Raw genomic sequence first — 20,360 nt, forward strand, 5'->3', positions numbered from 1 at the left:
CAAAAAAAAAAAAAAAAAAAAAAAAAAAAAGAGTGAAAAAAACTTTTAGGATTAATCAGTAATTTTTTTTTTTTTTTAGCAAATGTTGAATAAGTTGCAGTATGTGCAATATGCAATTGCAAAATATAGCAATCCAAAAAAAAAAAAAAAAAGAGCAAAACCTTTTAGAATTAGTCAGTAATTGACTGAAATGTTTTTTTTTTTTTTTTTTTTTTAGCAAATGTTGAATAAGTTACAGTATGTGAAATATGCAATTGCAAAATATAGCAATCCAAAAAAAAAAAAAAAGAGCAAAGCCTTTTAGGATTAATCAGTAATTGACTGAAATGTTTTTTTTGTTTGTTTTGTTTTTTGTTTTCTTTTTAGCAAATGTTTAATAAGTTGCAGTATGTGCAATATGCAATTGCAAAATATAGCAATCCAAAAAAAAAAAAAAAAAAAAAAAACTTCATGACGTGCTCAGAGAGATTCTGAAAACAAAAATTTGCGCAACATGTTTTCACCGGGGTGCGTGATGCTGACTGTAACCAGACCCGAACAAAGGGAAGAGAAAGTCTCGTGATCAGCGCTATTGTGAACGCAGCCCGGGGAGTATAAAAAGCGCGCGCACCTCTACCGCTCACAACACGGAGCAAAGCGGACTTCTCAGGTGAGTATGAAGAAGAGAGGGGCAGCAGTGTTCAACAACGGGAACTATTCTTAATAATAACATTACTACATTTCTTTGCATTTGTTATACAACAGCTCATAGGCTCTTTTCTACACCATCACTTAATAATCACTTGCAATGCTTTAGATCAATTTTAGAGAAGAAATGAAAATGGATGTGCATGTGATTAATATAGCAAACTATGTATTGAAGTTCTCTGTATTCTGCATTCTCTTTTAAAAGCCTACAAACTAAATTACTGTTTTGACTGAGATCATCTTAATTGTATATTTTATTATAATAATTCAAAAATGATATTGAAATTGCAGTTTTGAATAACTACAACCTTTCCTCCCCAAAATATGAAGATGAACTCTCTTTCCTGACTCTCATTCTATCTCCAGGTGTTCTTGTCTGTCTATCAACATGAGGGCTGTTGTAGTGGTACTTGCTCTGGCAGTTATTGCTGGTATGTTGAAAATTCCTCATTTATTTATCCTTGGCTTTTCTATGCAAGCAGCAGAAGTATGCACACTAGTTAAACTGTAAAGCACTTAGGAAGATGCTGTAAACCTTACTGACATTCTTGTCATCTTTGTCATTGATTTACATGTTTACATACTTAAAGAAACTTGATGGGTTTAATCAGATTTCTTAGAGTTGGGCCAAAAGATTAAAGTGCGCAAGGAGTCACATGCATTGGAATTGATAAAACGCTTTTGTTCCACCAGACCTCATTTACTATAGCCATCATGTAGCTCAGCCATGTTTTTCTGACTCTTCTTCATCTTTTAGGCTGCCATGCTCGTGCTGTGCCCCAGGCTGACCAGCCTCTGGCCAGATGGGAAGAGACAGTGGATCAATTCTGGCAGTTCATCTCAGAGCTTAACACTCATACTGATAGTATGGTGGAGAACATGAAGAGCTCCCAGCTCAGCAAGGAACTTGAGTAAGTTAGCACAAAGAACCATGAACAAGTAGAGGAAGATTTGTACAAGTCTATTCATTTAAGCTGCATGTCATTATGAGAATTCTGCATATCCCATATTGTAAAAGCATCATATAATGTTACCAACAAGTTAAAATAAGAGCCCCTAAAGCTTTTCTGCAATATTGTCCACAACTATTCCATTGTCTCTGATCTGATCTCCTGTATCTGATCTCCTGGATCTCCTCCGAACTTTAGTACTCTGATCACTAACACCATGGCTGAGCTGAACGTGTACAGGGCGGACATCGAGACCAAACTGGGCCCCTATGCAACGGACGCCTCAGGCCAGCTGAAGCAGGATATGGATCTGCTGATCAGCAAGCTGCAGACTGACATGCTCGATGCCAAGGAGCGCTCCAACCAGTACCTAACTGAGCTGAAGTCCATGATAGATCAGAATGCAGATGACGTCAAGAACCGTATCAACACCTACACTCGTAAGCTCAAGAAACGCCTGGGCAAGGACACCGAGGAGATCCGCAAGTGAGTATGAATCAGGAGCTGCAATTTGAAGTGCAATTTAAATTGCAATTTCAGTAAATTGTATATATAATACATATTGCTTGGTGGACAATCTATGTTTCCTGGTGTCTTAAATCTCTAGCAAGTCACAGTAACTGGAACTAAGTTATCTTGAAGACACATCAAAACACAAGTCCAGTTGCCTTGTTCAAAATGGATAACTGAAAACATTAACTCCTTTATTGTTGCACCTTTTCCAGCACTGTGGCCACTTACCTGGGTGAGCTGCAGTCCCGTACCCAGCAAAATGCTGAGGCAGTGAAGAGCCACCTCGAGCCCTACACAAAGGAGGTGCGTGAGGGCATCAGCACGAAGTTGGGCACCCTCACCGAGCTGCTGCAGAGCCAGTCTCAGGGTGTGAGCCGGCAGCTGGAGGAACAGGCCAGTGTGCTGAAGCAGCAGCTGGAGCAGACTGCCGACAGCCTGCGCACTTCCCTTGAGGGCCGCATTGAGGAGCTCACCAGCCTCCTGAATCCCTACACTGAGAAGATCCGTGAACAGCTCCAGACTGTCATGGAAAAGATCAAAGAGGCCTCAGCTGCTCTCCCTGCCCCACTGTAAAGCCACCAATTATAACACGTTGTACCACATACTGGGAGAGCAAGTGGGGATATTATTAGTCTAATAATGTTTGTTACTGATGCTTTATAGTCTTCACTGTTTGATAGGTAAACAAGAAAGGGAAAGAACTGGACATAGCTTCTTACTGAAACATGGAATACTGTTTATTAATCACCATGTGGGCTTTCTCAGTATTAATCCACTCAATAATACTTCTTAAAGTGCAATAGTATAACTACCTTGGCTAGTCATGTTTCTCAAATCTTCTACATTGCATATAGGTGTGCATTTTGGGACGAGAGCACGTTTACAAAATTAGTTTGATAGTACAAGCAAACCTCATGAAATACTGTCCACCATTTCAATCATAAAATCTGCAAATAAATGTCTGACTGCTGTTTTTGAACCTGTATGCAATAAAAATTGGTAATGGATCAAACTTGTCTTGGGTGATTTCTCCTTGTTCCACCTCTCTGCCTGCTTACAACTGCCTGCTATTGTGAACACTAATCCATGATGATGAACATGAATATCACATACCAGCAAACTGTGGAAATCTTTATATACAGGTCTGTATATAATCTTAATATACATGTCTGTATCATACACCCACAACAATTTTATTAACAGGTATAAATGTATAAGCAGCTCCACCATGTGAAATAAATCATCCAAAGCTGATGGAACTTGACAGACATGTTAAACATTAAATAAACATTCTTTAAAAAAAAATCAGATGTACTTCTTCATATGGCCATAGTTTTGAAGAAAAATAAAAGTTATGAACTCAATTCAACTGAATACAAATGTCAAGAGTTGAAGCAGAGATTAATCATTTATTTTGTTATATTTCTACTTTAAGAAAAACACTAGATGGGGAACAAGCTTAAACATGTAGACTGATACTGAAAAACACAAAGGTTGGACTGTACTGGGTAAGAAAAGTTTTCCTGTGTGTAATCATGCATCATTTTACCTCTAATGAGGGACAAGTAATGTAGAAGGTAGGAGGATCAACAGCTCATATTTAGAGATTAGAATGATCAGCTTTTTTTCTATACCTATTATTGCAGTATTTTTTTTTAAAAACTGTTTTATTCTGAACACCCCACAACCCTAAACCTGTCTTTGTCACGCCACCTTGTTGTCTTTCCAGGCTTACGTAATCAGACATGTATGGGCAATAAGCTAGCTGTTCTAATCCCCTACACACATCTTTCCATCCTATGAGGTATAGGGGGAAGATTACAGGTCATGCTGCCTTTTATGCACCTTTGTCTGAAATATTTATTCTCCCTGGATTTTAATTAATAATCAATAATCAGTTAGTCACAGAAAAGGTGTGACATGCAGGTATTGTAATTACCATAGTTACTGTAATTACAATAAATAGTGTCTTTTTGCACATTCATAGTAGATATTCTTTAATCTTTAATACTATTTATTAAACTCTGAATTTTTTTGTACTTACATTACCTGTCAGTTTGAGCAGCTACAAACTCCTTGGTGAATTTGACTTGGCTAACTGATACTGATTTGATTCTGATCAGCTTATCTTTATACTGTCCATGAAAAAAAAAAAACTTCATATTTAACTCTAAGCAAAACAGCTTAAAGAAAATTTCCATTATTACCGTTACAAAAGAAGCACGACATCACACGAAAGAAACAAAAACATTCCTGTTATCTCAATCTCAATTTATGCACCTATTCCAAAGTTCTTTGCTGCACAAACCTCAAAAACATCTCCTTCTACATTTCCTTTTGGACTAGCACATGTGGAAGCTTACCACTACCCGATGGCCATTAACAGGATATGTTAACATTAACCACAACCCTCCCAGAATCATTTTCTCCCACTCTTATTGCTGCCGGGGACATGTCCAGAGCTGCTTACACATTCCAGTGGGTTGCCTGCATGACTGCTGAGATAAAGGAACATGCTGTCCCTTTATTTATGTGAATCAGACTTGCTTTTGTACACTATAATCCTTCCTGTATCTGTCATACACACACAGACACACACACACAGTAAAAATCCAAAGATGAGATGGAAAAATATTCTTTTTGTGAATTTGCTTTATTGCTCAAAAGGCCACATCTTTGAAAAAGTATAGGTAAAGGCCAGAGAAAATAGGAGAGGGTCTGAGAAGTCAGTTAAATAAATGAAAAAAACAAAATCACACACACACATACACACACACACGTAACCTGTTGTATGCAGTGTGACTTTATGCCAGTAGATGCCTCTCTCTTCTTCACTGGATCTTAGAATTAATTTCATATTAAAAACAAGACATAAGAGTTATATGACTACAAACTACTGTATGGTTTGGTTGGTTGGGATGGTTTCAGATGCTATTTTTTTTTTTATTCCAAAAATACAAACTATTTTTGGAACAATCCCTTTGTTTATACAACAATAAGAGGAGAAAAATATGTGAGAGTTTAATAGAGAGGAAATGTATTAAAGGGATCCAGAGAAAATAAGCAGACAGGAGTGAAAATAGAAAAAAAAAGTCAATCAGATGGGATTAAGAACAAGAGGAGATGCTGTACATGCTGAAAACTCTGTTCCTAAAATCCTTTGCTTTAAATAATTTCCAAAAAAAAAAAAAGACTTAAATCCTTTTTGGAGGGATAAACAGCAAACTGTTTATGAAAACTGTGTCTCCAGCACACAGGAGTTGGGGAGGAATGAACTACAGTAACCTGACGAAATGCCGGAATGTCCCCAACATTTTCCCTCTCCAGAACGAGAAAGCAATTCGGACTTTCCTGTATTTATTTTTCCTGTAAAATATATCCTATATTTATTTTACATGCATTGCTTTCCAAAACATTCTTGCAATTTTAGAAATCTAAAACAACACCAGAGGAGATATTTTTCCTGGCATAAGAATGTTTTCGGCATAAAGGGAAGAGGGAAGTCTTTTAAAGGGACTCTTTCTTTACTTGTTTACCTCCCTAAAGTACATTTGGTGCAGGTCCTGACCTGCAATCTTCATGCCAAACAACAAAGGATCTCAAATGGCATCACATAATCTCAATCTCTCTCTCTCTCTCTCCCTCACACACACACACACACACACACACACACAGATGGTGATCAAACACATAAAACTGAAAACACGCCAAAACACATATGCACACATGCAAAGCATCTTGGTGTTACATTCATGAGTAAAACAAAAAAGGTGTCTAACTCCAATCTCCCAATTAATGACCCAGCAATCACTCGCTAATGCCCCTGGATGGCTGTACCTTAAGAATTTCTGAAAGCCCTGCATTGTGCAGTTCATTCCCCCTGGCCTCAGCTTTTCATATTCACAATCCAGAGGTAACTGTAGTTCACTGGCTCTCTGCATGACTCCACCATCAGCAACGTCCTCATGTGCCCAGAGCTTCACTTCCCTTTCTCTGAGTCTAGACTTCACTAAAAAACCATTTTAGCACTTAAAGTAGACTAAACAAAAGTCATGATGAAATAAAGGTCTTAATAGGCCTGAACATGTCACTTAGTCATATAAAATGAGGGCAGAGAGAATTCACTGAACAGGAAACAGAATAGGGGAAGCAGGGAAGTGGTCAGGAGCTCATAGGCCATGCTCAGCATTTTGTGTTGGTTTTGGTCAGCTTTCTTGGCACACCAATATTTAGTACAGTAACGAGATTTTTTTTTAATAGGCTTGATATCTACATAGCATTATGTTTTTAAATATAGGGAGCTTATGTGTGTGGGAGTTTGAACTAAAATTAATAATTTTAAATGACGTTAAAGATTATGTATGGATGTTTTTATGTATGTATGTATGTATGTATGTACATGTATTTATTTATTTATTTGTTTGTTTGTTTGTTTTAGAAAGTTCCATAAGTGTTGAGAACCTAATAATGTTCCTCTTGTTTACAAAATGAATAATTTAATGGAGGCATTTAGGTAAATATTTTAGCACCAATCATAAAAGTAAAAATATCAAATCAAATATCAAAAATATCAAAAGAAAGTATTAAATTATCTCCTGATGAAAAGAAGAGCACCCCGATGAAAACAATTTTCTTAAGAGTGGACTTTTGACCACCACATGCACAACAACACCATGCTAGATAAATAGTGATGTAATCATTTAGAAATGTTGTAAGAATGGACACACAGATGACTACCTACAATTTACCCACAACTAAAACACAACATAAACCCCATTCTACAGAAATACCATGTTGTTCTGTGTATTTTTGTAACATTTTGAAATATTTTCCATAGAACTGAGGTGCAATTACCAATAGTCACTGATGCCTTCATTCAAATGTCTACAATCTTTGGCTACCTTTTGCTAAAGCATGGCTGCAATGAGTGAATTATTATTGAGTTACTTAAAATTAGTATAACATTTGACCTAAATAAAGTGTTGAAATAAATGTATTTAATTACAAGCTTGCTATTTGGATCTAGATCAGTGAGAGTCTATGGGATAATGCTAATTGGACCATAATGTCTGTCTCATGTACATCAGCAAGAAAACCTACCGATGCTGCTACAGATCAGATCAGAGCCTTAAATAGGCCTTTGTGATTCTAGTCAGTCTTCTGCTGCTCCATTGTGGCACATGGACATCACATGGCATAGTTGCTTGAACCCTGCTGTATGTTAGTACATGCAGATAAACAACACTGAAACCTGAGACCAGCTGATAAAGGTCGCTATATATCTCTAGACATGATAGATAATGCTTTATCATCACAATTTAGAATATTTATGAGTTATTATATAATTAAGTGCTCTCCGTGCACAGTAATGTAACAAATGTAGGTTAAAATGAGACTTCAAAATGGTAGGTTAAAATGAGACTTCAAAATGGTTACCATGTATGATTTCTTACATCAATGTTGTGAATTTATTCTTATATATACAGGAACAGTGAAGCCACATATACTGCTTGCTCACTGTCACTGTATTGACATAGGTCAATACAGGCTTGATAGCACAGAACATTTTAGTGCTACATTTTTTTATTTTTCTTTCTTTTTTTCTAATACAACACATAGTTTTTGGGCCTTTTTGGTTGTGATAACAAGTGGACTTCACACCATTCCATGCCAACGGAACGTTGTACTCCACGGGTCTCAAAGGTTAATGATACTGCATGTCCCAGTTACTCATTATGATAACTAATTAAAATACATGCAAACCCCATTAAATCCACTGGGCTGAAAAAGCAAGCACTGTGGGCTCTTATGTAACTTCACACAATGCACAAAAACAGTCTTCACCCCATGCAGGAGAGAAGTCTGCTACATGAAAAAGCAGAGTTGATAGGGCTGAAAGAGAAATCTGCAAACGTTACAAAAGGCCTTGATAGGTCAGAGGTGACGGCCGGCAATGACGTCAGCACAACTGAGAGGGTTATATAGAGCATCGCAGTCTGTCTGCTTAATAGGCTGCTTCTCTCTAAATTACTGGAAGGGGACAACACAGGTACAATTATATTATATTCAGCCTTTTTTTTTTTTTTTTTTTTTTAAATGTGTGTAAATATGTATATATTAAATATATATATATATATATATATATATATATATATATATATATATATATATATATATATATATATATATATATATCAGTACCATAGTGTATCAATAAGGATGTTATTTTATTTTATAACAGTAGAACATTATTTTATTCTAGTAGTGTTAGTTTAAACATACAATTAAATATTTAATCGATCAACATGTTTAAAAAGAGATATGTCGTTTAAAAAGAGAGTGCTAAGTTGTGTTTTGGCGACATCTAGGAGACAGGTTATCCTGGCCTGTAAGAGATAGAGACAGAGGAATAGAGAGATATTGAGCTTGTGCATCTGCAATTAAATGTTCTTCCATACTAAATTCAGTTTCAATTAGTAATAGGTCATTGTAGTACTTATCACAGGTAGTATACTATTATTACAAACTCTTAAGTTTACTGTATGTGGTTTATTTGAACTTTAGATGATTATTATTACTTGATTAGCAACATGGCTGGCAGCAGAGTGAGTAATACGAGTCTTTAATGTCAGTTTCGTGAAGTTGTATCCTAGTATAGGCAATATTAATATGTTTGTCTCTTACGTCACTTTTGCATCACATTTTGGTCTAACACATCTTTAATCTTTTTGCAGAAAAATACGGCAATATGAAACTGTACCTGGCTGTAGCCACCTTGATGCTTGTGCTGATTGCACACTCTGGTAAGAACTAAAAATTTATACATAACATATTATATTTTGGTCGTTATTCTTTCTGACTACATTTCTGAGTGGCTTTTGTTAAATTGTTTTTGTAAAAGTTTGTCCTTATTGTTCTTACACAGAGGCTGTAGAGGAGCCCACAATTGAGCAGCACTTTGCCAATTTCCACGCAAAACTCCAAGAGTTTGGATCTGACTTGACAGAGAAGACTGCAAAAGCCCTGAAGGAGTTTGAGACTAGCGAGTTTGCCGCCAAAACTAAGTAAGATCAAATAACACACATAAGCCATCTTTCATGTTTTGAACCAACCAGCCTTGTTTAACAGTGACTTGCCCACTCTTAATGGTAACGTCTGACATATTTACATTTGTCTGTCCCCAGGAACTGGTTTACTGAGCAGTTTGAGAAGGTTAGGCAGAAGTTTGATGAAACCTTTAACAAGCCTGAGTAAACCCTGTAGTCCCTGCCAATGTGACATCTGCGTCTCCATGCCTCGTTGTGTGTGACAGACACAACCTGTTACCACCTCTACAATATGATTATCTGCTCAGTGATGATCTGTGCAATATCTTGTCATTTTCAAAAAAAAAATATATATATACATATATACCAACGCTTTCAATTTCTGAAAATGTTCCAATAAATCCAGGAAACTGTCCAAACATTAAAAAAATACCTAATCCAGTTTTTGACTCATGTTTGCAATTTTTGTTTAGTATTTAGAGGATTATATGTCATAGGACATGTATACTACTGGGATAATATCATTTTATGTAATTTATTATTTCAATATGAAATTTATGTAATTTATTATTTCAATATGAAATTGAAAATAACTAAAACTAATAAGCACACATTTAAATGAGCCAGATGACCTGAACATGCACATAAACAAGATTCTGATCAATGGACTCTTAATAGGTGTTTAGTATAAACCTGCATATTCAAATATTATTCCATGCCCTTTAATGGTATGGGGTCAGAAAATGACCCCCATCAGGCCACTTGACTTTATCAGGTTAAAGTCACTGTTTGATCTCTGTTAATAATCATCTATCTTGTCCAGATAAATCTATACCCCTACTCTAAGTTATTTTGAGGACAGGGATCTAATTGCACAATGTGTTGAATTTCTTTTATCCCAGTAAGCTAATGCAAATAGCACGTTATCTTCCTTTCTGTTATAAGGGTCAAGGTCCCAATAACCAGTTCTACTTACTAATCTGTTTGTTTATGTGTGTCTGTATCAACTCTCCTGATATTTTTGCCACCATTTTGGTCTTCTTGTGCATAAAACATCAATACAATGCTCATAACAGCAATATTTGGTGTAGGCCCAGGGCGGGGGAACCTTTTGAGTGTTTCGGGAGAAGTTTTAACATTTACATCTTTCCTGTCTGGCTGTGGTATTCTCCAAAAAAGTGAAAGGACAGAATACGTACTGGCCTAACATGTCCCACAGCACAGACTTTTTTTTAGCACTGTCTAAATTCAATATTATAATAATAATTCCTGTTCACTATGTGACCAAAAGTCACATGACACTCTTCCCATGCCCTCAAGTCAGAGTGCTGTTTTGGATCTATGACTAAATGAGGCCTTTGACAGGAGTTACAGTTAGCCGCTGCGGGACCCACGTCCAAGAATTACATTTTAAAGCAAGCCTAAGCACCTTGTTTAGAAGTAAACTAGCCTTTAGCCATACACAAGGCCTACCTTTAAATACCTGGACCTCTATGTTGCTTGTTTACTACAATTTCAAACCTACTCTACTCCAGTTATAGGATGTTCTGTTATCATCATCATCATTATTCCTATTATTCATATGATCCTTTTTTGAAGTATATTTGAAATTAGAATGAAAATGATACAGCATTCAGTCAAGATTTTGTTTTGCCTACATATTTTTTTGCCATAATGCCATATAAATGTTGCTTACATTTGTTTAAATTCTCCCTTCCAGACTAAAAGAATTTCCAAGGACCCCCTTATGACCACAGCACAGACTTAAGTTTAAGGACAACAGGGAAAATACTGTATGTACCATCATATTCATTTTTTAACCCATTCAGTTTTTTATTCCTGAACTACTAATCTACTACTAATTTCTAATCTACTCACCAGATGTAGATTAGAAATACTGAGTTTCAGTTACTGGTTTTAATTTAAAAAATTGCATTCAGATGAAAGGTAACATTATTTATATTTTGTTTTTAGTTATTGAATTTTAGATGAACATTTTTCCTTTCAGGTAGCCAGTAAAATACTTACAAATAACCATAACAGCATTGATTAGTTAATGGCAATAACCCTCATGTGATATATACACTGATCAGCCATAACATTAAAACCACCTGCCTAATATTGTGTAGGTCCCCCTTGTGCTGCCAAAACAGCTCTGCCCCTTCGAGGCTTGGACTCCACAAGACCCCTGAAGGTGAGCTTTGGTATCTGGCACCAAGACATTAGCAGCAGAGCATTTAACTCCTGTAAGTTGCGAAGTTGAGCCTCCATGGATCGGAGTTTTTTGTCCAGCACATCCCACAGATGCTTGATTGGATTGGGATTTGGAGAATTTGTAGGCCAAGTCAACACCTTGAACTCTCTGTCACGTTCCTCAAACCATTCCTTAACAATTTTTGCAGTGTGTCAGGGCGCATTATCCTGCTGAATGAGCTCACTGCCATTAGAAGTCACTGCCATTAGGTAATACCGTTGCCATGAAGGGGTGTACTACATCTCTTCCTCAGGTAAGGGACGCAAACGTACCTGGCTGTCCACATGATGTAAAAGAAAATATGATTCATCAGACCAGGCCACCTTCTTCTATTGCTCCATGGTTGGTGCTTTCGGTGGTGGACAGGGGTCAGCACGGGCACTCTGACCTGTCATGCAGCTATGCAGCCCCATATGCAACAAGCTGTGATGCACTGTGTGTTCTGACACCTTTCTATTATAGCCAGCATTAACTTGTGCTACAATTTGTGCTACAGTAGCTCTTCTGTGGGATCGGACCAGATGGGCTAATCATGCACATCAATGAGCCTTGGGTGCCCATGACCCTGTTGCTAGTTCTCCAGTTGTCCTTCCTTGGACAACTTTTGGTAGGTAATAACCACTGCATCCCAGGAACACCCCACAAGGCCTAGCAATATGGCTGATTGCTTAGGGATCATAATTCACCTTGCACCACAAATTCTAACACAGCAGTGTTAGGCATGTCCTGTACACCAACCCTTGTAGGGAAGAAGATACCCCTTCATTAGTGATACCCAAAAAATGCATTTATACATCAATAACCACAAAATAGTCTTTATCTTCAGCACCAGACAGTCAACAGTTGGACAGTCACATGAGACCATACAACTAACAGCATGATGAAAATCAGTTGGACTGAACTGACTATGCAGCTGCTGTAAACCCTATCATGGTAAACAAGAATTTTTAAACAATAAGTAATCCATTTCTCTGAATGTTAATTCAAAACAGCATGATTACACCACCCAATGGCTTCTAACTGAAGGACACCTGAAAAAGTCAAAAAGTATTTCACCATAAAATCCTTGATATACACTCGGCCAGGTCAGGTTAGAGAGCAGTCGATCCAGATATTAGTTGGAGATCCAAGAGACAGTCTTCTATCTCAACTTGTTACGGTATTTACTTGTATTTAATAGCTATTTTAATTCATGAACATTTTATAATGTAACATAATGTTAACATAAATTTGTTCAACTGGTGCGGTCCTTCTATAACAGATGTCCAAGTTTGTGCTGCTTGCTGTGGTCATGGTACTACAAGGTATGTGGTTTGTTTGTCATGCATATTCATTTAGTTTTTTTTTTAAAATCCAGACTAAAATATATTGTATGTATTCAAAAACAGAAGTGACATTTTCTATCATGCTGCCATGGTAAGAAAAAAAGTATGGAGGTGTTAATACTCAAGTGAATTTGAAAACAAAGTTTAGCACTAAATGTAAATCTAACATATCGAAAATAAATCATTAGTAAATGAGGCAAATCATGTGGCGTACTTGACGTACATTGTGAGTTTGATCCTTGAAATAATTTGTTATAATGTATTATCACAGTGTGCTTGACCATGGCGGACATTTCAGCCAATGCAACTGAATCCCAAGGAGTTCTAGAGAGGGCCAAAGAGGCATACAAGTATGAACTGAGCACTTTCAGAACTGTTGATAATCAGCTTAGTCAGAGTCCACAGCTAATTATATAATACAATGAAGTACTGATTAATTTACCAGAAATAAAAAACACAACTATAATAGTATTCCATTTAGATTGGATGTAGATATGTAAATGTGTGTGTGTGTGTGTGTGTGTGTGTGTGTGTGTGTGCTTGCAGGGAACTGAAGACTAAGGTTGTCGATGTTGGCAGTACAGCAGTTGAATTCGTTCACATGTACTATGAGGACCAGGTGAAGCCTGTGACTGACCCATACATTGAGTGGGCTAAAGAGAAAGCAAGATCTTTTTGGGACAAAATCAAAGATAAAGTGTCCAGAGATGGGTCTGATTAAAGTGACAAAATATCTGCAACACAACAACAAATCAATAATACCTTACAGATACGTGTAATCAATGATTCGTTCTATACTGTGTGAAGTAGCCATGAACAAACTGCAAGCACATAGCCAAGTAAAGAAGTCATGTAACTCTCTTGAAATGACATTTTTTATTGAAATTAAATATGCATCAGTACATCAGTTTTACGTTGTGCTGTAATGTCCCCATCTTTTCTGTAGTATGATGGCAAATAAAAAAAAAAATCTCAATGGCATATTGCTTACTTGCCATATTTTTTCTCCTTCTTCTGAAGATCACTGAGTATAGGTTGTGACCTATTCATTAAATAACCTCCCAACACTATCTATATTGGTGCATGTGCATATATCTGCATGTACTGTGTGTGTGCCTGGGTAGGTAGTGAAAGTTATAGAATAATATCACATTTCAGAGGAACAATACTGAGACAAAAAGAGAAATAATGAGGGGGAAATGGGAAAAAATCTCAAAAACCCTATAACTGCAGGATCATAGGTTACAGATTGCAGAGACAGGATGCAGAAACGTAATGTTCTAAAGGGGAAAGTTCATGAGGATTGACCCAGAGCCTTACTCGTATGTGGAAATCTTTCCACCTTTGTACAGCCATCAGATATTTTTTTCACTCAGCCCATTATGTACACAAAAAGGAACATGGGACAAAAAGGGCAAGATTATTGATTCTGGAATATGTGCAAGATGGAAGAGACAACATCACTCTGAAATCTTCAAGCATTTCTAATCTGAAGTTTGCATGCACATCCAGCAAAATGTTTGTGAGGTTTTGTAAATGTTTTGCACCTTTTTAGACAATCAAACCAGAGCGTACACAAAAGAAACCCCTTAGTGCAGTTTTCCCAAGTGCGTTACATGTTCTTGCACTCATACAATGTCACACTAACAACAAAGGCAAAGCAATTTACATTTAATAATAGTACATTAGTAAAGAAGAACCTACAAGAACAATTCAAACAGCACAATAATAATCAGTTATGCCATTTGGTCTAAAAGCATTAAACATGGCATTGGGAAATAAATACTTTACCATCTACCTTGCAAATAATCATTCAACACTTTCTACAGTCTTCACTAATAATTATGTCACACATAAGCACTAATGTACTGGAAGCTAATCTAACAGTAAATGTTCTAACTAGCTGAAGAAGAAACACACAATGTTCAAGCTTTGAAGCACAATATTCTACTTTCATTAACCAACTTTATTGGCAAAAAAGCAAGCTATCAAAAAAGAGTTCTTAATAAGACACAATGCACATAGATAAAAATAAATCCCTTATACCTTTGCAAAGTGCATAAAGTAAATTGAGGTCATAGGTCAGTGACTGCACAGACATGAACATATCCACAATGACTATGGACTTTGGGTGGACAAATGAATGTGAGGATGCATGTATCTAGAACAGTGGGTTCTCCTGTGTGGGTGTTTGTGTTTGATAAGTGAACGGGTGACTGTGAATGCGTGAGAGAGCAAGATAGGCAGAAAGACAAAATTTGAATAACTAGTTGTGTACCTGTGTGTGTGTGTGTGTGTGTGCATGTGATGACGTTTATTTGGTCACAGGGTCAGACTGATATAGGGCTTAAAGGCAGACCGTATGTGCAGACTCAGGTGGTACAGTCGGCTTCAGTCTTGCTGCTCTTTGAGTTTCATCTCATCAGGATCCATACTACCACAAGGTAAGAAAGCAGTATTAATCAGCTGGGCAATTTGAGAGAACCTGCAGTTGCCAAACTGGTGGTTAATGGGGTGCATACTCCCTTTGCAATTTCGCAATGTCTTATATGTCTACTTATGTCTGTTTCCTTTCTTTCTTTCTTTTTCCAGATGAAATTGGCATTAGCTCTCATTGTTGCACTCCAGGGTAAGAAATGTGCATGTGAACAAATATATTAATGTCATCTACAAAAAATGTGGGATAACCTTCTCTATTAGCATACATATGAAAGCAAAAGAAAACCAGCTTTGAAAGAGAATAAGAAAGATTAACAACAGGGAGGAACTGAAAAGTTTAATGCAACACTAACGATTACTTGTTCCTTACTCAGCACTGTTTTGGCGTGCATTCACAAAGTTCTGCAGATCTTAGAGAGTTACTAAGATACAAATTATGCCAAACAGTGCAAGTCAAAATGCAACACAAATTCCAGTATATTTACACACATGCATGAATTGTACACATATAAACTTCTAATAACATGTTGTCTGATCAGCTCTGAATGGTCTTTCATCCACTCTTTTCTGCCCCTTAGTGTCGGTGTGCCTGTGTGTGCTGCCAGAGCCAGATGCGGAGCTTGTGAAAAAGTATAACGATTTAAAGGCTACTTTTCTCAAGAGGCTTGCTAATGCCTATGAGACTATCCATACCACCCTTGTGAAACTGGCTGAGGGCACTATCACAGGCGAGAAGCTCAAGGAAATCGCACAACATGTAAAAGAAAACGAGAGGATTCAAGTTATTGCTAAGCTGGCCGCGTGAGTATCTGAGACAATGCTTTTAGGCCATACCACAGAAGCCCAGTGTCCTGTAACAAACAGCAACAGCCCTAAGCACTGCTCTAGTGTGCAATATAGGATATTGTTGGGTCTCTAAAATGCTCTTTCCAAATTCTGCTGGTTCATTTTACCTGTTGGTACTATTTCCAAACATTCTAATGCAAATCATTATAGAATTATTTTTATATTTTTTCAGTGTGTCCTCGTTCTTTGATCAGAAAAGTCATATAGGCACAAATGTAATCAATTTGGAAAAAACATTGAATATTACTCCAATATGTTTTAAACAGTGCAACCAGGCGAACAAGCTGTTTTTTTTGTTTGTGTGTGTGTGTGTGTGCGGTAAATTCAGTGCTCTGGGTGAGGAGCTGCAGCCTGCTCTTGAGAAGGCACGTCTGGATGCTCTTGGTGTGTATGGCGAATACCTGCGTCCCTACGTTGGCCTTTACCTCGACACTGCCATCAACAACATCAAACCCGTGCTGGACACATGGCTGCCTGCTGAAAAACATTAAAATCAAGGCCACGTGACCTCCAACCACCTTCCCTACACCTCTGACTGTGCTGCCTGAGATGCTTTAGCTTTAGCTATTCATTTCTCAATTTCACAGAAATCAGATGTGCAATCCTCCACCGCCATAACAGGGATATCATTACAGTAGAAGAAATAACAATGTGATAGGTAGTCATGTGCAGGTGTAGATCATAGGCTTGTACTGTACATAACTGTATATTATGATGCTCTCCTGTACATGCATAAAATGTCAACATTTGTGCAGCATTAAATAAAGAATAAAAACAGCAATATGACTGAGTATGACAATATGAGTGTTTTGAGGATTGATTCGACTAAAATATAATCATCAATATGTTGAAGTTGAATATGTTCAATATGTTGGATATCTCTCAAGCACATTCTGTGGTGTTGCATAATGACATGTTTGTTTTATTGATGTATAACTCAGACACAGTGATCAACACAGATCATCTCCAGTAACCACATAAATCAGGACCAGAGTCTCAGTGGATGTTGAGACTGTCTTGGGAACACACACGCTCACACACGCTCACACACACACACACACACACACACAATTTCACACATAGGGGCAATTTAGCTCAGGACCGAGACCATGCAGAGATACATGTGTGATCTTGATCTTGCATTGAAGCATTAATTTTATAGCGATGACTCTTGCACTATGTGAATGTGTATATAGACAATGTATTTTACAAATGGAAAAAAAACTGCAGTAAAAAAAAAGAAATAAAAAGTTATATAACTTGTAAAACAGTGTCCCTGATGGTCTAGCGGCTAAGGATCTTGTGCTCCTGCTGCTGCGGCCCAGATTTGATACCCGGACAGAGAACCAACCCAGCCACTGGGAGCATACTCCCACTATCAGTGCTGGTCCCAAGCCCGGATAAAATGGGAGGGTTGTGGCAGGAAGGGCATCTGGCATAAAACTTGTGCCAAATCAAACATGCAGACCAATGATCTGCTGTGTTGACCCCTAACGAGAGCAGCCGCAAGAACAACGACTTGTAAAAAGACATAATTTATTCGCTGTTTAAAGTAAACGTCTTCCATCCTGAAATCCATTAAAAATATATTAAAAAAATTAAGCTGCAGTCATGATTTCCAACCCTGAAGTGGTCCTCTAGGGCAATGTTTGGTAAGCACTGACTTGTAATTTGTCACCAAGTTTGAAAGCAAATTCTCTGTAAAAAAATAAAAAAATTAAAATCAAGCCTCTCCAGCTTAAAAGTTTGATGCGACCTGTTGTACTGATTTTTTTTTTTTTTTAGATGGCTCAACGAAAATTCAGTGAACTTCTTATTTTAAGTTGTGGTGACAATCCCATATTGCTGGATGAAACAGAAATGGAAAGCTGTGTAAATGTTTTATATTCACCTAACAATTAGACCATTATCAGAAAGCTGACTGAGCTATAAATGAGCATGCAATTAATGCTACAAGACTTATTCACTCTAACAATGTCAGAGTTGCAGTGGATAACATGTTCTTGAGAGAAAGCTCAGTCAGACATGGGGAGAACATGCACACATACTCCACACAGACAGTAACACAAGCTCAGGATTGAACCTGGGCCCTTAGAGCTATGAGGCAGCAGTGCTATCCACTGTACCACCACACACACTAAGAGATCAAACATATTATTCTGTCTGGGGAAAATTATTTCCATATTTAATGTTGCAATCAACAGCGATCTCCCTTCCTTCCAAGATTGTTGCCTCAGGTTCACAGTCGCAGATTCAATCCTGGGTTTTGATGATGTCTGTGAGGAGTTTCTGTGCATGTTGTCCCAAAAACCTGCCAGTAGGTGGACTGGCTAAGATCAATTGCCCCTAGGTGTGCATGAATGTTGTGTACATGGTGCCCTGTGATTGACTGGTGTCCCATAAAGAGTGTGTTCCTGCTTCACACCCAGTGTTCCCAGGATAGGCACCAGATCCACTGCTACTCTAACAAGGATAAAGCAGTTACTGAAACTAAGTGAGTTATCTATCATTCATTATATGCTATATAATTTGCTTTTAGTTGGCACAGTATAAAACATATAGCCTAGTCAGCTTTCTGATTATGGTGTAATAGTTGTTGTTGTTCTTCTTTCGGCTGTTCCTCTCAGGGGCCGCCACAGCCGATCATTGGTCAGCATATTTGACTTGGCACAGTTTTTACGCCCTTCCTGACACAAACCTCCCCAATTTTCTCCAAGCTTGGGACCGGCACTCCAGTTTCCTCTACCCAGTGGCATGTATGAGTCTCTTGGTGCTGTTGACACAAATATACCAGTGTACATCAAAATAATGACAAGATTTGTAGATATGTTTTGTAGATATTTGCATTTTAGTTTTACAGTTTCCATGAAAACAGTGAATACTTTTTGATGACTCATCCTGTACTCGTCAAATTTACATCTAATAAAATGTTCTCTCAAACATGTGTCCAGTTCCCATAAAGAAACTGAGAGCATTCCTCTACAGTAGCAGCTAACATCACACATGACTTTCATGCAGCTTTGGTCATCCAGCTTCTGGCATGTTAATTCCCCTTCCAAACCATCCCTTTGTATGTTAAAAAAAAAAGATGATTGGAGTTTATATGTGTCACTCATCTCATAAAATTCTGATCTATCGTCTCGTGTTCATCTTTTGATCTCAAACCCAACTGTCTTCATAGTATAGCAAAAACAAAAGAATTGGCTTTGCTGTTCCAAAACTTTTGGAGGGGACTGTATGTGCTATGTGTTTGTATGAAATATTGAGGCACAGTAGTGTGTGTGTGCGTGCACTGTAAAAAAAATTTCAAGCCTCCCCAACTTAAAAAGTTCCAGTGACCCATTGTACCAAAATTTTTTAGTTGGATTTATTAAAATTCAGTGAACTGCTTATTTTAGTTTGTGGAGACAACTCTTTTTGCTGGATGAAACAGAAATAAAAAGCTGTGTCAATTAATTTTTTTATATTCACCATACACAGCTAATGGTTTCTGTAATATAATTTGTGTTGTATTAGTTATTTTTGTTTCATTCACCTAACAGTTAGTTCTACAATTGCTTAGCTTAATAAATCTATCTACTGCCAGTGTTCGTAGGTGAGGGGTGGGGCACCCATGGTGGCCAAACAAATTTCAGTGGGGGCTGGTTCCACGCCAGTTCTATCACATTTCATTAACCAGAAAGTGCCAGTCCAGATATCCAACCTAAAGCTGTTATTCAATAGCTATTATGAATTATTCAATATCAATAGTGAAACAAAATGATGAGAGTGAATAATGTGCGTCTGGACTTTTCTGAGAGTTTAAGAGGTTAACTTGTTGTTTTACAGGGAACAAATGGATGTTATGCATTTATTATTCTAACAAGATTCATTCCTACAATTACTCCACCAGGTTAACGCCTGCACTGATGGTCAAGAAACTATCCAAAATATTTCAGCCACACTGACATGCATAATGGCCTTGATCTTATGGCTTAATTTCACATTTGCTTTATGCTCACGAACACTATATTTTTGTGTGTTACAAACGAAAGATAAATTGCTACAGCAAGTCCTATTTTTAATGTAAGTAACATATGATATCCCCTACATTGGATAGGTGTTTATCTTACATTAAAAAATTTTAACAATTTTTCCATATATGATAAAGTACAAAATTCAACTGAAAATGTAGTTGTTTGGTTTCAGGACCTGTTATTGATTACCAAAAATGAGGATACTGGAACCGTTTAACAATATCGAGAACAAGCGGCTAAGATAATCCAAAGTCCATGGTGCTGAAGACAACTAAAACATAGAT

At 37.3% G+C, this 20,360-nt stretch overlaps 4 protein-coding genes across 4 annotated transcripts; all 4 read left to right on the forward strand.

The window, feature by feature from the left end:
- Positions 1 to 556: 556 nt before the first annotated feature.
- Positions 557 to 3,162, forward strand: apoeb (apolipoprotein Eb). Its single transcript, XM_026944824.3, has 5 exons — positions 557 to 649; positions 1,054 to 1,118; positions 1,445 to 1,598; positions 1,836 to 2,123; positions 2,363 to 3,162. The coding sequence occupies exons 2-5, from the start codon at positions 1,076 to 1,078 to the stop codon at positions 2,721 to 2,723; spliced, it is 846 nt and encodes a 281-aa protein (XP_026800625.3). The 5' UTR covers positions 557 to 649; positions 1,054 to 1,075; the 3' UTR covers positions 2,724 to 3,162.
- Positions 3,163 to 8,109: 4,947 nt separating this feature from the next.
- Positions 8,110 to 9,637, forward strand: apoc1 (apolipoprotein C-I). The gene is made up of 4 exons (XM_026944827.3): positions 8,110 to 8,199; positions 8,885 to 8,953; positions 9,076 to 9,214; positions 9,335 to 9,637. Exons 2-4 carry the CDS (start codon positions 8,899 to 8,901, stop codon positions 9,402 to 9,404), a joined length of 264 nt encoding a protein of 87 aa, XP_026800628.1. The 5' UTR covers positions 8,110 to 8,199; positions 8,885 to 8,898; the 3' UTR covers positions 9,405 to 9,637.
- A 2,837-nt stretch (positions 9,638 to 12,474) lies between these two features.
- On the forward strand, positions 12,475 to 13,756 carry apoc4 (apolipoprotein C-IV). Its single transcript, XM_034303065.2, has 4 exons — positions 12,475 to 12,609; positions 12,712 to 12,754; positions 13,047 to 13,125; positions 13,322 to 13,756. The coding sequence occupies exons 2-4, from the start codon at positions 12,712 to 12,714 to the stop codon at positions 13,494 to 13,496; spliced, it is 297 nt and encodes a 98-aa protein (XP_034158956.2). The 5' UTR covers positions 12,475 to 12,609; the 3' UTR covers positions 13,497 to 13,756.
- A 1,340-nt stretch (positions 13,757 to 15,096) lies between these two features.
- apoa2 (apolipoprotein A-II) lies at positions 15,097 to 16,843 on the forward strand. Its single transcript, XM_034303060.2, has 4 exons — positions 15,097 to 15,219; positions 15,368 to 15,404; positions 15,793 to 16,015; positions 16,389 to 16,843. Exons 2-4 carry the CDS (start codon positions 15,368 to 15,370, stop codon positions 16,549 to 16,551), a joined length of 423 nt encoding a protein of 140 aa, XP_034158951.2. The 5' UTR covers positions 15,097 to 15,219; the 3' UTR covers positions 16,552 to 16,843.
- The last annotated feature ends 3,517 nt before the right edge of the window (positions 16,844 to 20,360 follow it).

Source organism: Pangasianodon hypophthalmus, chromosome 1, assembly GCF_027358585.1.
Source record: "Pangasianodon hypophthalmus isolate fPanHyp1 chromosome 1, fPanHyp1.pri, whole genome shotgun sequence".
NCBI classification, from domain to species: Eukaryota; Metazoa; Chordata; class Actinopteri; order Siluriformes; family Pangasiidae; genus Pangasianodon; species Pangasianodon hypophthalmus.

What these genes read in the sequence shown, in the direction of transcription:
- apoeb (XM_026944824.3), top strand. Translation starts at nt 1,076, where the DNA reads ATGAGGGCTGTTGTAGTGGTACTTGCTCTGGCAGTTATTGCTG. An exon ending in TGCTCTGGCAGTTATTGCTG is followed by an intron (nt 1,119 to 1,444) that starts GTATGTTGAAAA and finishes TTCATCTTTTAG; the next exon opens with GCTGCCATGCTCGTGCTGTG. An exon ending in GACACCGAGGAGATCCGCAA is followed by an intron (nt 2,124 to 2,362) that starts GTGAGTATGAAT and finishes CACCTTTTCCAG; the next exon opens with CACTGTGGCCACTTACCTGG.
- apoc1 (XM_026944827.3), top strand. Translation starts at nt 8,899, where the DNA reads ATGAAACTGTACCTGGCTGTAGCCACCTTGATGCTTGTGCTGATTGCA. An exon ending in TGTGCTGATTGCACACTCTG is followed by an intron (nt 8,954 to 9,075) that starts GTAAGAACTAAA and finishes GTTCTTACACAG; the next exon opens with AGGCTGTAGAGGAGCCCACA. An exon ending in GAGTTTGCCGCCAAAACTAA is followed by an intron (nt 9,215 to 9,334) that starts GTAAGATCAAAT and finishes GTCTGTCCCCAG; the next exon opens with GAACTGGTTTACTGAGCAGT.
- apoc4 (XM_034303065.2), top strand. Translation starts at nt 12,712, where the DNA reads ATGTCCAAGTTTGTGCTGCTTGCTGTGGTCATGGTACTACAAG. An exon ending in TGTGGTCATGGTACTACAAG is followed by an intron (nt 12,755 to 13,046) that starts GTATGTGGTTTG and finishes GTATTATCACAG; the next exon opens with TGTGCTTGACCATGGCGGAC. An exon ending in AGGGCCAAAGAGGCATACAA is followed by an intron (nt 13,126 to 13,321) that starts GTATGAACTGAG and finishes GTGTGCTTGCAG; the next exon opens with GGAACTGAAGACTAAGGTTG.
- apoa2 (XM_034303060.2), top strand. Translation starts at nt 15,368, where the DNA reads ATGAAATTGGCATTAGCTCTCATTGTTGCACTCCAGG. An exon ending in TCTCATTGTTGCACTCCAGG is followed by an intron (nt 15,405 to 15,792) that starts GTAAGAAATGTG and finishes TCTGCCCCTTAG; the next exon opens with TGTCGGTGTGCCTGTGTGTG. An exon ending in GTTATTGCTAAGCTGGCCGC is followed by an intron (nt 16,016 to 16,388) that starts GTGAGTATCTGA and finishes CGGTAAATTCAG; the next exon opens with TGCTCTGGGTGAGGAGCTGC.